This window comes from Mobula birostris, chromosome 8 (assembly GCF_030028105.1).
Source record: "Mobula birostris isolate sMobBir1 chromosome 8, sMobBir1.hap1, whole genome shotgun sequence".
Taxonomy (NCBI): Eukaryota; Metazoa; Chordata; class Chondrichthyes; order Myliobatiformes; family Myliobatidae; genus Mobula; species Mobula birostris.
This window is the reverse complement of record NC_092377.1, coordinates 125,419,522-125,436,722: the sequence shown is the minus strand read 5'-3', so window position 1 is coordinate 125,436,722 and position 17,201 is coordinate 125,419,522. Positions and strand designations below refer to the sequence as shown.

Here is a 17,201-nt window from a genome sequence, read left to right as displayed (position 1 = left end):
TATCGCTGATGTGGCCCTCCTCCCCGCCAGAACTCTGAGTGAAGTGCGGTTAAATATACAATAACTCCATTGCGCTACAGGGCACCTCCGCGGGGATTTAACCACCTGTTCTCCTTTCCTCGTCGTCTGCTCATACAGCTGGAGCAGGGTGGGGATGTCGAGGGCTGCTTTCAGGGGTAATGTTATACGATTCCATGGCTACCAGCCGCATGCAATGCAAATAGTTTGGGCATTTTCATAACGGCCAAACTGCTAACTCCATCACGAAAGCATAAACCTAGGATGCTAGGAAGGCAAGGAAAAACAAGAAACATCCCGAGGCTTCTACCCCTGCGAAGAGGCGGACAGTTTCTGTTAAACCGGACCCGAAAGGCCCCAAGGCCTCTGAGTTCCAGTAAAGGCCGGGAAAGCCTGGTGCCGGTGGCTGCAGACACATCCGAAATAGAGGTCTGCACGTCTGTGATCTGAAGGAGACCATGGGTCACACGAAGGGATGGATTTACTCTTCAGTTAAAGCCGGATGCTCAGAGTATGTCTCCCCAGAGCTGGAGGATAGTCCGACCGTACAAGAGCCCGCTGCCGCGGCGGCATCTCCTGAGCATGCGCCCGCCGGGCTGGTGAATGGCGTCGTATCTCTGGGTGCTGGCGGGGAACAAGCCCTGCCCCAAGGTCGGCAGGTGAAGGATGATGCTTTGGTAAAGCTGCAGTATCTGGAGGACGATGCTGACGGCCGCTACTGAGATTATTTCAGATGGCCCGGTAGGTTTAGAGCCCAGCGGCCCTCAGCATCGGTCATGCCGGCGGCCCAGTCCGCGGCGGGAGCAGCGAACAGTGAGGAGGTTTATGGCAGATCGGAGATGCTTGTTTAAAAGGAAGCCTTCGCGGGCGTTCTGTGTCATCCCGGCCTCCCAGTCAGTGAGACGAGCAGCGCAGGGAGGAGTAAATAAAAGTACAGAAGGGACAAGCAGAGCGACCATTGTTGAATGTGGACCAGTGGTGAGAGTGCGAGTGACAGGCTTTGGCTAAAGGAGGCTACAGCTCGGAAGAGGCTTTGGCTCTGGGTAAGTTTTTGTTAAGTTTCTCTTTTTTTTTGCTGTGTCAGGTGCACTTAATGTAGATTAAATGGCCATTGTATGTTCTTCATGCTGGATGTTGAAGTTATGAGAGACCCAGAGCTTCCCAGGGAACTGCATCTGCATGAAGTCCGTCCAGCTGCGGTTCCACGAAGACCATGTTAGGGACCTGGAGGAACAGCTGGCGATGGGCTTTGGTTTGTCCAGGAGAGTGAGGAGATTATCAATTAGAGTTGCAGGGAACTGGTCACCCCTAGGTTGCAGGAGGAGGGTAGTTCAGTGACTGTCAGGAGACATGGACATGTGGAAAGACATGTGCAGAGCGTCCCTGTGGCCATTCCTCCCAATAATAAGTATACCGTTTTGAATACTGTCGTGGGGGATGACCTTCCAGAGGAATGCCATGGAGACCCATAGACAACAGATAACAGGTGCAGGAGTAGGCCATTTGGCCCTTTGAGCCAGCACCGCCATTCACTGTGATCATGGCTGATCATCCACAATCAGTATCCAGTTCCTGCCTTATCCCCATAACCTTTGATTCCATTATCTTTAAGAGCTCTATCCATCTCTTTCTTGAAAACATCCAGAGACTTGGCCTCCACAGCCTTCTGGGGCAGAGCATTCTATACATCCACCACTCTCTAGGTGAAAAAGTTCTTCCTCAACTCCATTGTAAATGGCCTACCCTTTATTCTTAAACAGTGGCCTCTGTGGGAACATGCGGGGACATGCTTCCTGCCTCCAGCGTGTTCAATCCCGTAATAATCTTATACGTTTCAATAAGATCCCCTCTCAGCCTTCTAAATTCCAGAGTATACAAGCCCAGTCGCTCCAATCTTTTGACACATGACAGTCCTGCCATCCCAGGAATTAACCTTGTGAACCTACGCTGCACTCCCTTAATAGCAAGAATGTCCTCCCTCAAATTTGGAGACCAAAACTACACAGAGTACTCCAGGTGTGGTCTCACCAGGGCCCTGTACAGCTGCAGAAGGACCTCTTTGCTCTTGTACTCAATTCCTCTTGTTATGAAGGCCAGCATGCCATTAGCTTTCTTTACAGCCTGCTGGTTTACTGGCACTGAGCATGGGTCCATGGTGCAGAAGGGAAAGAGGGAGAAGAAGGGAGCGGTAGTGATTGGGGCATCAGTAGTCAGGGGAACAGACAGGAGATTCTGTGGATGTGAACAGGACACCTGGATGGTTTGTTGCCTCCCAGGTTCCAGGGTCAGGGGCATCTCGGTTTGTATCCAGAGCATTTTGGAGGAGGGAGAGCAGCTAGATGTCTTGATAAATATTGGTACCAATGACATAGGAAGGAAAAACAAAGAGGTCTTGAAGACAGAATTTAGAGAGTGAGGCAAAAAGCTGAGAATCTGGACATCCAGGGTAGTAATTTCTGGAATGGACCTGTGCCACATGCCGGTGAGAGTTAAAACAGGATGATTTGGCAGATAGATGCATGGTTGAGAAGTTGATGCAGGGGGCAGGGTTTCAGGTTCTTGGATCGTTGGTTTGGGGGAGGTATGACCTGTAGAAGAGGAATCTGAGGGAGACTAATATTCTTGCAGGCAGGTTTGTTATAACTGTTGGAGAGGGTTTAAGCTAATTTGTCAGGGGGATGGGAACCAGAGTGAAGGGAGTCAGGATAGGATGGATGGCAAAAAAGCAAAGATAGCATGCAGTCAGACTGCCAAGAAAGACAAAATTGCAGCCAGCAGGGTGAGTATCAGTGAATTAGGGATGCAGAGTCAAAAAAAGTAACCAATACAGTACTCAAAGTGAGATATCTCAATGCATGGAGTATAAAAAATAAGATGGATGATCTGTTTGCACTTTTACAGATTGTCAGGTATGATGGTGTGTCCATCAGTGAATCAGCCTGAAGGATGGTTGTAGTTGGGAGCTGAATGTCCAAGGTTACATATTGTATTGGTGGGATAGGAAGGTAGGTGGAGGGGATGGTGTGACTCTTCTGGTAAAGTATGACATCAAATCATTAGAAAGATGTGACATCAGATCAGAAGATGGAGAATTCTTGGGGGTTGAGTAAACAAATTGAAAGGGTAAAAGGACCCTGTTGGCAGTTGCATTCAGGCCTCCAAACAGTAACTGGGATGTGGACTACCGATTACAATGGGAAATAGAAATGGTGTGTCAAAAAGGAAACATTATGATAGACCTGGGAGATTTTAACAAGTGGGTAGGTTGGGAAAATCAGGTTCATAATAGATCCCAAGATAGTGAATGTGTTGAATGCCTACAAGATGGCTTTTTAAAGCAGTTTGTCATTGAGCGTACTCGGAGATTAGCTGGATTATACTGGATTGGGTGTTATGAAAATGAGGTGATTTGGAAGCTGATGGTAAAGGAACCCTTAGGATGGAGTGATCATAATTTGGTTGAGCTCAACTTGAAATTTGATAGGGAGAAAGCAAAGTCTTACAGAGCAGTATTTCAGTAAAGGAAATTGCAATGGTATGAGAGAGGAGTTGGCCAAAATAGATAGGAAGGAGATGCTGGCACGCATGACAGCAGAGCAACAATGGCTTGAGTTTCTGGGAAAATTGAGGAAGATGCAGGATAGGTGTATTCCAAAATCAAAGAAATACTCAAATGGGAAAATAGTACAATCATGGCTGACAAAGGAAGTCAAAGCTAATGTAAAAGCGAAAGAGAGAGCATACAAAAAAGCAAAAATTAGCAGGAACATATGGGATTGGGAAGCTTATATAAAAAAAAAGTTACAAAGAGAAACTAAAAGAACCATTATGAGGGGAAATATGAGAGCAAGCTAGCAAACAATATCAAAGGGATAGAAAAAGAATTGTGAAGTATATAAAAAGAAAAATAGAGTTAAGAATCGATATAAGACCATTAGAAAATGAGGCTGGAGAAATAATAACAGGAGAAGGAGATGGCAGATGAGCTAAATAAGTATTTTGCATCAGCCTTCACTGTGGAAGACACGAGCAGTCTGGCAGGTGTTGATGGCTGTGAGGGAGGAGAAGTGAATGCAGTTACTATTACAAGGGAGAAGGTGCTCTAAAAGCTTGAGGACCGAAAGGTATACAAGTCACCCAGACCAGATGAACTGCACCCTAGGGTTCTGAAAGAGGTAGCAGTAGAGATTGTGGAGGCATTAGTTATGATCTTTCAAGAATCTTTGCGCTTTGGCATAAGACCATAAGACATAGGAGGAGAATTAAGCCATTCACCCCATTGAGTCTGCTCCACCATTCTATCACCCACTCACCTCCATATGCCTGCCTTCTCTTTACTTGGCATCCTTTGATGCCTGCTTGGTCAGGAAACAATCAACTTCCACCTTAAATATGTGCACAAACCTAGCCTCCACCACAGCCTGTGGCAGAGCATTCCCAGATTTACTACTTCCTGTCTAAAAAACATTCCTGCTGCCTCTCTTCTCAAGGGCCTTCCCTCAATTTTGAGGCTGTGCCTTCTGGTTCTGGATACCCCCACCATAGGAATCATCCTCTCCTATGATCATCCACACTATCTAATCATTTTAACATTTGGCCTAACTAGTGTCTTAAGAAGGCTAAGCATTATCTCCTTGTTTTTATATTTTATTGCCCTTGAAATAAATGCCAACATTGCATTTGACTTCTTTACCACAGACTCAACCTGTAAATTAACCTTCTTGGAGTCTTGCCCGAGGGCTCCTAAGTCTCTCTACACCTCTGATGTTTGAACCTCCCCATTGAGATGATAGTCCACACTATTGAACCTTTTACCAAAATGCATTATCATACATTTCCCAATCCCGTTTTCAATCTGCCACTTTTTTGCCCATTCTTCCAAAAGTCCTGCTGCAATCTCGTTGCTTCCTCAGCGCTAACTATCCCCACCTATCTTTGTATCATCCACAGGTCCATCAATTCCATGATCTAAATCATGGACAAACAATGTGCAAAGCAGCGGTCACAATACTGACCCTGGAACACCACCAGTCACCGGCAGCCAAGCAGAAAAGGCCCCTTTTATTCCCACTCACTGCCACCTGCCTGACAGCCATTCTGCTCTCTGTGTCAATATCTTTCCTGTAATGCCATTTATCTTGTTAAGCAGTCCCATGCGTGGCACCATATCAACCGCCTTCTGAAAATCCAAGTAAATTACATCCACTGCCTCTGCTTTGGCCACCCTGCTTGTTTCTTCCTCGAAGAACTCTAACAGATTTGTCAGGCAAGATTTCCCTTTACAGAAACCATGCTGACTTTGACTTAATCATTAGGCTCCAAGTACCTCGAAGCCTCATTCTTAATAATGGACTCCAACACTTTCCCAACCACCGAGGTTAGGCTAACTGGCTGATAATTTCCTGTCTTTTGCCTTCCTGCCTTAAAGAGTGGAATGACATTTGCAATTTTCCAGTCTTCTGGGATCATGCCAGAATCAAGGGATGGTTCCAGAGGACTGGAAAATTGCAAATGAGAGAGGCAGCTGTAAGGAAATTATAGAGCAGTTAGCCTGACCTCAGTGGTTGGGAAGATGTTGGAGTCAATTGTTAAAGGACAAGGTTATGGAGTACTTGGTGACAGAGGACAAGATACGATAAAGTCAGCATGGTTTCTTTAAGGGAATATCTTACCTGACAAACCTGTTGGAATTGTTTGAGGAGATGACAAGTAGGATAGATAAAGGGCAAACACTGGATGTTGTACTTTTGGATTTTCAGAAGGAATTTGACAAGATGCCACACATGACGCTGCTGATTAAGTTAACTCATGGTTAGAGCATTGGCTGATTAGTAGGAGGCAGTGAGTGGGAATAAAAGGATCTGTCTGCCTGGCAGTGACTTGTGGTGTTCTGCAGGGGTCAGTGTTGGGACCACTTATTTTTGTTGCCTAGGTGATTTAGACGATGGCTTTGTTGCCAAGTCTCCAGGTGATATGAATATTGTTGGAGGGGCAGGTAGTGTTGTGGAAACAGGAAGGCTACAGGACTGTAGATCAGAAGAGTGGGCAAGAAAGTGACACATGAAATACAATGTTGCAAAGTGCATGGGCATGCCTTTTGGTAGAAAAAATAAACATGCAGACTATTTTCTAAATGGGGAGAAATTCCAAAAGTGTGAGATGTCCTTGTGCAGAACACCCTAAGGGTTAACTTGCAGGTTGAGTCGATGGTGAGGCAGGCAAACGCACAGTTAGCATTCATTTCAAGAGGTCTGGAATATAAGAGCCGGGTTGTGACGCCGAGGCTTTAAGAGGCACTGGTGAGGCCTCACCTTGAGCATTGTGAACAGTTTTGGGCTCCTTATCTGATAAAAGGTGTGCTGGCATTGGAGAGGGTTCAGATGAGGTTCACAAGGATGATTCTGGGAATGAAAGGGTTATCATATGAGGACTATTTGATGGCTCTGGGCCTCTGCTTGCTGGAATTCAGAAGGATGAGGGGGGATCTCATTGAAATCTTTTGAATGTTGAAAGCCTTAGACAGAGTAGATGTGGAAAGGATGTTTCCCATGGTGGGAGAGTCTAGGACAAGAGGACACAGCCTCAGGGCAGAGGGGTTCTATTTAAATCAAAGAGGCAAAGACATTTCTTTAGCCAGAGGTTGGTGAGTTTCTGGAATTTGTTCCCACAGGTAACTGTGGAAGTCAGGTCACTGGGTGTATTTAAGGCAGAGATTGACAGGTTCTTGATTGGCCATGGCATCAAAGGTTATGGGAAAGAGGCCAGGGAGTGGGGTTGAGGAGGGGAAAAATGGATCAGCCATGACTGAATGGCAGAGCAGATTTGATGGACCAAATGGCCTAATTCTGCTCTTCGGTCTTGTGTTCTTCTCATGGATATTCAGGGCAACATCTGTCACTAAATATATAATTTAGTAATCAAACTGAAATGTTCAGAATATTTCTGTGTACTCTGCGGAGTATTGCTGTGCCTGAATGATAACTGATCCCCATACTTACACTGCACAGTTAGTGTGAGGGTCTGCTCCGATGAAACAGGTGGGTATCTGACTCTGCAGGTGAGACCCTGCCCGTGGTGTTTGAGCGCTGGGGTCATGGTCAGGACAGAAGTGTATGTCAGAGTGTCGTGCCACCGAGTTACGCTGCTTGAGACTGATGGTGCTACATCAGTGGGGCTGAGCCAGGTTAAGGTGGCTGAAGTTCCATCACACGTGGTGTTGAAGATGCAGCTTATGTTCACAGACTTTCCTTCAACAAGTTCAGCAGCGAATATCGTGGGTTTATCTGTGAAATCTAACACAGAGAAATAGATCCTTTTAGTTCAATATCACCAAATGCATCAGTTCAGATAGAAATCCCAGTCCGACAAGAGAAAGGATGTTTACAGGATAATCCCAGAACAATGAGGGTACAGTGTGAGGGAAAGTTGAACAGTGTGGTGGTCGTTACTGTTCTGAAAGCTGTTGAGAGGGGAAACGGGAAACAGAGTCCTCCACTGACAGCCACAATATCACACAGTCACTGATACATCCAGTGGGGTCCGTCCTTCCCCAGACAGTGAGATATGGGCCAAGTGGACTGAGTCGTGGTGGGGATGAGTTCAAAAAGTTCAAATTAAATTCGTTAGCAAAGTACATATGCAAGTTGCTATGATATACTCTACTACCTTGAGATTCATTTTCTTGCAGGCATTTACAGGAAAAAATAAATCAAATAGAGTTTATAAAAATCTACACATAAGCAGACATAGGCTGACAACAAAAAGACAAATTGCAGATTCAAAAATAACTACTGTCACTGTGAGATGTGAAGAGTCCTTGAAAGTGAGTCTGTAGGGCATGGGATCAGTTCAGAGTAGGGGTGCTTGTGGTTACCCACACCATTTCAGGAGACTGGTGTTTGAAGGGGAATAACTGTTCCTGAACTAGGTGGTGTGGGATGCAAGGCTTCTGTACCACCAGCCCAATGTTAGTAGTGAGATCAGGGCATGGCCTGGATGGTGGATAGAAGAGAAAGGATGATGGAAAGGAAGGTGCGGATGGTTGGGATGAAGATGAAGAAGGAGTGGAGGGCCAGTGGATGCTGAACACTGCCACATGCAGAGAGGCCAAATTCACCAAGAAACTGAATGTAACTCTGAGAACTTCTCATGTCCATGTCAGTGCTACTTCAATATGATTAGGAACAGTCAATAAGCTGGAAGTACAAAGGCTGCATTGGTAATGATTTGGAAGTTTCCTGAAAATTGGGAGTTGTGACGATGTGAATATGGACCCAGTACAAGTTTATATTATTCCCCACTGACTGCTGAATGTCTGCTGTTGAATGACCACACAGAACACCTACCAGTGACACGGAGCCATGTAGCAGGGAGATAGTTGAACTTATACCTTCCCCCAAATTCAATCCTGAATAAGTACCACCCTTCATCTTTCCGATTGATGTTGTTGATAACCAGGGAACAGTCACCGTCTTTCAAGTCTCCAGACAGACGGGTCCGAGAATGAAACTTCTGTATCTCCTGACTGTGATCGCTGGAGTGAAAGGCTATACGTTTGGAGTTTGCTTTGTCACTGTTATACCAGATACCAGTCCATGACGTCTTAACAACACTTGATGGATAACGGTAGTGGCATGGAATCCGGGCACACAAGCCTCTCTGTGCTGTCACGTTTGACGGTGTGTCAGCTGACCACTCATTCGACACTGCGGCTGAGGAGAGAATTAACAATGTTTGGTAATGGACGGCTTGTGAACACACCAGACTTGATATCCATCCCCTGTATCACTCCTGCACTGTGGACATAGTGTGTACCGAGTGTGGGAGACACAAAGAAACCCCCCAGGTCTCATCACAGATGGAGGGGATGTGGTAGTCATGGCGGGGACCTGTAGTCGGTGGGGGGAGTGGTGTGGAGCAGGTTCATTTTCTGTTAGCTCGTTGGCCTCAGGACCGATGAAGTTGGTCCAGCACTGTCAGGAAGAATCAACGATGGGGTGTCGACTGACATGCAAGAAGAAGTGGAGTGGCCAAAACTGGTTTCCTCTCCTCTACTGAGAATCACTTCCTGCTTGCTCTACAACATGTCACTGTCTCTGCTCCTTCCATCAATCTACTACATTGGATCCATCAGATCTTATGGATCTAGGAATGAATGTAGATCATTATTATCTAAGTGATCCCTGTCGGACTCCCACAGGTACAAGGTTGCCACCGTGCCTGTGATCGAATATCACAGATACTGGTGACAGACAGACTGGAACAGGGGTCCTTGCTGACAGTTCCCACACTAACAGTGCAACTTTCTCACAACCTGGCCCATTCAACAATGCATCAATCCCACAGCAATGTCCTGCTCATACTGCAGCCCCGTTAGCATGCACCATCACAGTATATAACACTACGGTGATTTGAATCTGCTGGAACATCAGAAGCTACCAAGAGTAGTGAATTTAGCAAAATACATCACAGGTGCATCCCTCCTGGCCATCGGAAGTCTCTACAATAGTCGCTACCTCAGGAAGGCAATGTCCATCGGCAGACATCCCCACAATCCACACCATGCCGTGTTCTCACAGCTCTCATCAGGCTGGATCAGTGACAGAGGAAGCCCCACCACTCCTGGATTCAAAATCCCCCACCCCACCCCCCATAGCCAAGTCCTGAGGCGGGACAGGGTGGGTCTCCCACTCACCGTCACCACCCAGTGCCGTATAATCCGATCTCGGAGCAAACAGCCCACTGCTCCTCCTGGAATTTGATCAGAGGTCACGAGCCATCCGGGACATGTTCACCTCTACGCACTTGTCACCCTCCCCAGAAGCAGCATCAGCAGAGTTCCCTCCCTCCTCACCCGTTGAGACACCCTCCTTCTGAATAACTGCGCGGGATAGTGATCCAGGGCTACTCCGGTTCCCCTCATCCACCGGGACCGGGCTCTCTCAGCAGGGCACGGCCTTGATTGAGGCAACAGTTTGAGAGACTAACCCCACTGGTGACTCTCCACTCACAGGCGATCCCTATTCTCCAGGGATTTCCTCCTCCTCAGAGGATGGGTGCTCTGGGCACACAGTCTCAACCGAAGGCAATTCTGCCTCCTCACGCACCCCCTCTAAAATGGCGCCGCTCACCCGCCTGCACTTTGCATGCTGAAGAAAAACCGTCCATCCAGAGGGCCCTTGTATGACAGGGCTATCCTACAGCTCTGGGGAGACAGACGCTGAGCATACGGCCTTAACCGGAGGTAAATCCTTCCCCTGGATTGTAGACACAGAGACACATCTCTCCATATTTTCAGAGAACAGGGGCACTGCGGCATGTTGACCTCCATTTTGGAGGCGGCCTCAGACTTAGGCATCACTTTCCGTACCCCGACCTCCCCAGGCCTTTGCTGAATCTCAGACACCATAGGGCCTTTCAGGTCGGGTTCAGGGGTAACCTCCTGCCCCTTCTCTGGGGAGAGGCCTCCAGATTGTTGTTATTTTTCTTTGCCTTCCTATCAGTCACCTGACCTCACGCCCACCGTCATCCGCATCGCCTGCATCCCCAAATTTCAACACCACGGGTAGTGGGATGGAGGAGGAGCGACTGGAGGGGGAACAGCAGGAGTAGGGGCAGCTCGGGAACACTCAGCAGTGCTGTCCTGTGCCTCCGAAGTGAAGTTAGCGGTCTTCGAGTGTGCCCAAAGTCTCCACAGGCATGTCGTCGTGGCAGTATAATAATGCCCCTCAAATTGCACCTGAAAGCACCCATCTGCATCCCCATCCCATTCCAAATGCATAAGCAGGCGGCACTAGAATGAGAAAAGGTGACATGTATCGTATTGGGGTTGTATTTGACCGCACCAAGAGAGCACAGCTGGGGATGAGGGCCATACCAGTTACATTGGGGGTGGGCGTCCGGAAGAATAACCAACTTCACAAGGGCCAGCGCAGGTTCCACTGACCGTCATTGAAAGCCTACTCATGGCCAGGAACATGTCTCTCCCAGACCGAAGATAGAATATGATCTTCCTGTTCAATTATCACGACAACCAACAGTCTTAGGCATGGCTTTTAAAGTGCCATTCTTACTGATTGAGGTTAGTACAGTACATTGCATAACGCTTTCAAAGTCAATAATTTGAAAGGGTAACTTTTCGCTGCCTGCAACTCCAGAAAGCACAGCCTCTGCATACAACTGATTGGTCAGGGCATCAAAGGTTATGGCGAGAAGGCAGGTGTATGGAGTTGTTTGGGATCTGCGATCAGCCATGATGGAATAGCAGGGCAGACTTGATGGTCTGAATGGCCTAATTCTGCTCCAAAGACTTGTGGTCTTATGGACTTGGATGCCGACATCTTACAGCTGCAGCACGCCAAGATGATTATGCTCCTGCTGGGATAATACACAGCTATACAACCAGGGGAACACCAGCAAACGGTCTTTCGAAAACAACAGGTCGGAGAGGGGAGGGAAAATAGGAGTTATCTGTGGACAGGCAGGGATGTCCTTGTGTTGGGAGAAAAACTTCAGTGCTGTCCGTGTCACTGCGAAAACCAAAGTCTAAAGTTCTCTTCACTCAGTCGCCCTGACGGGAGGGATTTTTCTCTGTGACAAAACGGAATAAATCCATCCCCACTGCCAACAAAGTTTAAGAAACAAGCATTCGCAAGCCATCAGCTGCAGAAATGACTCAGTGTTCGACACACGGACCAAAAACTACACAAACGGAATCCTTCCGGGAAGAGAACCTGCTCCAGTCCGCATCCAAGATAAGACTCTGTTCTCCAAAAACCTTCTGGTTGTTCTGAACCTGTTCTATCAGTTTGTTCCACAATTTTCCAACTTTAGGAAGGAGAGTTCATAAAGTGTGACCCTCCCTCAGTTCCACCCATCCGGCAGTGTGACCGTCCCTCAGTACCTCGCGTCCCTCATTGTGACCCTCCCTCAGTACCACGCGTCCCTCATTGTGACCCTCCCTCAGTACCACGCGTCCCTCATTGTGACCCTCCCTCAGTACCACGCGTCCCTTAGCGTGACCCTCCCTCAGTACCACCCATCCCTCAGCGTGACCCTCCCTCAGTGCCACCCATCCCTCAGTACCACCTGTCTCTCAGTGTGACCCTCCCTCAGTACCACCCATCCCTCAGTGCTACCTGTCTCTCAGTGTGACCGTCCCTCAGTACCACCTGTCTCTCAGTGTGACCCTCCCTCAGCACTGCCCCTCTCACAGTGGTATCTTGCCCTACTGGCTTAAAAGGGATAGGTGAAGCAAAGCGATGACTTGCCGATAGCTAAGCTAACAAAGCTATGAATTACGGTATTAATCACGCCTGTAACTTCCCTTTCGCAGTTGATCTTTTGAACTGCCTGTATGGCCTGGTATTTTTGCCGTGTGAAGTCTGGGAGGTACAGGACAGGTGTGGCGTGCCTGAACGGGTTGAATTGAGACATCTGGACCTGGTCCTAAGAACGGGGAGTGAACCGGTGTTCGGCGATTGCTGGAGCGACTTGGAGGCAATTCGATGAGGTAGAACAGAGGCGATGCGAGTGGAGGTACAGCAGAATGGAAACAGTGGGGCCTGTGCCCGAGCCCGAGGAACAACCCAAAGTTGGGCAATTTAAATACCGGGACACATTGAAAAGGTCAGGGTGTCGGAGCTGGAGACAAGGTTCAGCTCGCTGCTCTGCATCATATCTCAAGATTGTACAGTACATATTCCGTGTACTTTGAACTATGGCCGCTAATTGCTGATGTGTGATGTCGAGAACCTAGTCAGCCGAGTTCTGAGACTGCCCAACACCAGTGATTTCATACATTTCCACCGTCAGCAAGACTGTGAACCAACACTGTTGAGTTGTCACTGACTATTCTTATCGAGCCAGTGAAGCTGTTCACCAATCAGTCGGGCTCTCACCTCAGTGCCCCACACGTTCCATCCCTGAATGATCCAATTCCCACCGGCTAATCTTGTTAAAACAGCTTCCACTAACCTGATGAGAGAGTGATTTATGGAGAGAGGTTAAACTGGTTGGGACATTCTTTACTGGAGTGTATCATACAGGGTGATCATATTGAGGTGTATAAAATCATAACCGACATAGGGTAAAAGTTCAGTCTTTTTCCCAGAGGTGGGAAATCAACACCACAGAAGCACAGGTTTAAAGTGATGGGTGGAGTGGGGGGGGGTGCGTGGGTGGTGGAGATTGAATAGGGTCACAAGGAACAATTTCTTTTCCTAGAACGTGAACAGTGTAGAAGACCATAAAACACAGAAGAAGAATTAGGCTATTCAGCCCATCGAGATGCTCCACCATTCTCTCATGACTGACTTATTATCCTTCTCAACCTCAATCTCCAGCCCACTCCTTGTAGCTTTTGACGTCCTTGCTAATCAGAAACCTATCAACCTCTGCTTTAAATACACCTCATGAATTTGCCTCCACAGCTGTCTGTGGCAATTAATTCTACAGATTCACCACACTCTGGCTAAAGAATTTCCTCCTCTTCTCTGTTCTGAAGGGATTGTTCTGTTCAGAGATTGTGCTCTCTGGTCCTAGATTCTGCCACTATAGGAAATGTCCTCTCCATGTCCACTCTCTGAGGAACAGGGTGACAGTGGAAGTTGTTGAGGCAGGTAGATTAGCAAACATATGGACGGGAACATGGAGAGAAGATGTTTAGAAGAATATAGAGCAGAGCTGGCCAAATGTCAAGGTGAAGGGTCTCAGCCCAAGAAGTATATTTTCCTCCAGAGATGCTTGATGACCTGTTGAGTTCCCTATCATTTTGTGTGTGTTTCTCAAGATTTCCAGCATCAGCAGAATCTCTTGTGTTTGTGAATAATTTAGATGGGAATCTTGGTCAGCAGGAACAATTTGGGCTGAAGGGCCTGTTTGTGTCGTACAACTCTGGCTCTGTCAGCTAACCAGCCGGACACACAGCCCAGCCCTGAGTACCCTGGTTAGTGACACACCGGCCGGACTAGAGGAAAATCAGGGATTTGCTGCCCCAGCTGCCGCTGATTTACCTTGAAGAAGAGGCAGGAGGAAGTACACCTTTCCGATTGTTCTCAGATCCAGCATATTCTGTCAGTTTTCCACCCTTAGACTGAAAAAGAAAGTAGTTACAATGAAACTCCAGCAAACTTCCATGGTTCCAACATCAGTGTGAGAGACAAGAAGATTCCCAGATTGTGCCATGCTATTCTCATTAGTAATCCCACACACTTCTAATTCATTCCTTTTTAATGTTGTACTGGGCATTTTAAAGGGAGCTTTGAAAATGAGAACACGTGAAAGAGGAACTGGGCCCCAGTGAATCAGAAGGGAACTGGAAACTGACACAAAGTGGTGAAGGAGGCATTTGGCACATTGGACCACATTGGTCAGGACAGTGAGAAAAAAAGTTAGAATGTTATTTTAAAACTGTTCAAGGCATTGGTAGATCGCAGTTGGAGCATTTTCTGCTGATCTGGTCACCCAACTACAGGAAAGATGTCATTAAGCTGAAGAGAATATGGTAAAGATTCACAAGGATGTCACCAGGATTAGAGGGTCTGAGTTATAAGGAGATACTGGACCAGCTGGGATGATTTTCCCTGAAAGAGGCGGTTATTAATGATTACCAACCATGAGGGGAAAGATTGCATACTCAACTAAGGATCTTGGTCCAAGCTTTAATTGAGAAGATTGCAGAACTGACACTGAGGTATTCTATTATCATTTCAACAGCATTCATTGTACGGTCCCTTTGATAATGTGACACTCGATCAGTTCTGTCCCTCTAATAGTGTGATACTGCCTCAGCACTGTCCCTCTGACAGGGTGATACCCTCTCAGTACTGTCCCTCTGACAATATGACACTCCCTCAGTATCATCCCTCTAAAAGTGCATCACTTCCTTATTTTCATCTCTCAAATAATGTTCCCTGTTTCCCCTCACTGCTCTTTTGAAGTACAAGCTCATTACAGGGAGAGAGTGCAGGGTAGATTTCAGAGGATGTTGAGCAGACTTGAGTGACTGAGTTATGCAGAGTGGTTGTGTATTTTGGGATTTATTCTCTGGAGCCAAGGAGAAGGTGGAGTGTCTTCTGGAGGTACATAATATCATGAGCGGCCGAGATAGGATGAATAAACCCAGTCTTTTACCAGGACTACTGAACTAAGAACCAGAATGCTCTTGTTTCAGCTGAGAGGGAAGCAACTCAGTGGGTGCTCTGTGCATGGAACAAGCTACCAGAGAAAGTTCATGGGGCAGTACAATTACATTTAAAATGCAGTTAGACAGCTACATCGATCAGAAAGTGTTAAAAGGATATGGGGAAGATGCTAGCAAATGGGACTGGCTCAGTTGGCATGCATTGGATGGGCTGAAGGGCCTGTTCCTGTGCTGTTTGGCTCTACCATCGCTTGACAGTGTAACACTCTTTGGACACTGACACTGCGGTGGCTTGTCTGATGTGAGGCCCAGTCCCCTGAGGTTCGGTGACATAGTGGTTCACACAATACTTTACAGTACCAGTGACCAGGTTTCAATTCCCACTGCTCTCTGTAAGAAGTTTGTACATTCTGTGTGGCCTCCTCATGTATCCAAAGACACACTGATTGGCAGGTTAATTGGTTTACTTCTGCTCCAATATCTTATGGTCTTAAATTAACCCTACCAAGTGATGCATTTTGGAAAGTCAATGTCTACACTAAATGGTAGGGCACCAAGGAAAGTTCGTGAGTGGAGAACTTTTAAAAATGCTTGAGGATCTCAGCAAATCACACAGAATGTCTGACTCATTGATGTCCTTCGGGAAATTCTACGTGTCACTCAAAATTTAACACATCTGCAGAATTGCTTGTGCTTATGAGCAGCGACTGAGACCATTGTTGTCTGGTAGTAGTAATGTAGGTGGATGGGATGGTGAAAGAGGCATACGGTATACTTCCCTTCATGGGTCAGTGCGCACAATATCAGATTTGAGATGATATGTTGCAATCTTACAAGCAACTGGTGAGACTGCACTTGGAGAACTGTGTGCAGTTACGGTCATTGCACTTTCCAGAGGAAGTTATTGTGCTGGAGAGAACTCAATGGAGATATACCAGAATGCCTCCTCCTGAATTGCAGAAGATCCTTTTTTTTTTCTCTAACTCAGCAACTCTGTTACCCTCTAACCCCCTCTCTCCCCCCCTCTCTCCCCCCCATCTCTCCCCCTCTCACTCTCACTCTCACTCTCACTCTCACACACACACACACACCTCTCTCTCTCTCTCTCTCTCACACACACACTCACACTCAAACACACCCATTTCTCTCTCTCTCTCACACACACACTTACACTCATACACACCCATTTCTCTCTCTCTCTCACACACACACTCACACTCATACACACCCATTTCTCTCTCTGTCTCTGGAGTGAAGGATGACAAGGGGTGACCTGATAGGAATAGAATGCTAGGAGAGGCACAGAGAGGGTTGATCATGAGAATGTATTTTTGTCATGGGTGATGTGTCAGCAACAAGAGGATGCAGGGCAAGTTGCCAAGGAGTTGGTTTCAAAGGGAGTCTGAGAGGAAATTCTGCCAGTTTAGTTTTGAATGAATTTGCGCGGTGCTCCAGGCAGATACATTCAGTATGTTTAAGAGGCATTGGAACAGGCACGAGAATGGGCAGGAACAGAAGGATACAGACCTAAAGCGGGCAAAAGGGCTGACGAGACAGCAGGAGTGTGGAGGGCTGGAGAGTCCATTGCTGTCCTGGATAAAGCTGGGAATTGAGAACCACAACCAAGTCCACCAATAAACAGGACGTAGAACCCCAAAAAAGTCCTCCAATGATCGGACTCTGTTCAAAGTCTCACATCACCAGTTCTTGCCAGAGTTGGCTTCAAGCATGGAATTACATACCCAGGATCAGTCCACTGCTCGTCTCCGGAGTTAATCAGACAGACACATCAGGGGTCACTGCCCTCTCCTGCAGCAGCTGCACTGTGTGGATAAAATTGTTGAAGAGAATACTTAAATCAGGAAAGGGAAACAAAAAGAGGAAGTATTCACAAATGATTAACACATTCAATCCAACAGTGACATTATTTTAGCTTAGCCTAGGGACTGCTGCTCTGTGGGAGAGGTCTCTCAGGCAGAACCCTCCCTCTCTCTGTAACCCCACTCTCACCACACACCCCGCCCTCTCTCTGTAACCCCAC

The 17,201-nt window shown here is 47.1% G+C and overlaps 1 protein-coding gene across 2 annotated transcripts in view; it reads right to left on the bottom strand.

Annotated features, from left to right (window-relative positions):
* The window catches only part of LOC140201664 (myelin-associated glycoprotein-like), a 38,816-nt gene extending 21,831 nt beyond the window's left edge, over positions 1 to 16,985 (bottom strand). For both annotated transcript variants that reach the window (XR_011886924.1, XM_072266126.1), the window contains exons 1-4: positions 16,903 to 16,985; positions 14,031 to 14,110; positions 8,364 to 8,729; positions 7,017 to 7,310 (exon numbers count right to left, since the gene is read on the bottom strand). Coding sequence is in view for 1 of the 2 variants with exons in the window: in XM_072266126.1 (XP_072122227.1) it covers positions 7,017 to 7,310; positions 8,364 to 8,729; positions 14,031 to 14,085 (715 nt within the window). In the remaining variant the exon portion in view is untranslated. The remainder of the gene's footprint in view (positions 1 to 7,016; positions 7,311 to 8,363; positions 8,730 to 14,030; positions 14,111 to 16,902) is intronic.
* Between the last annotated feature and the right edge of the window lie 216 nt (positions 16,986 to 17,201).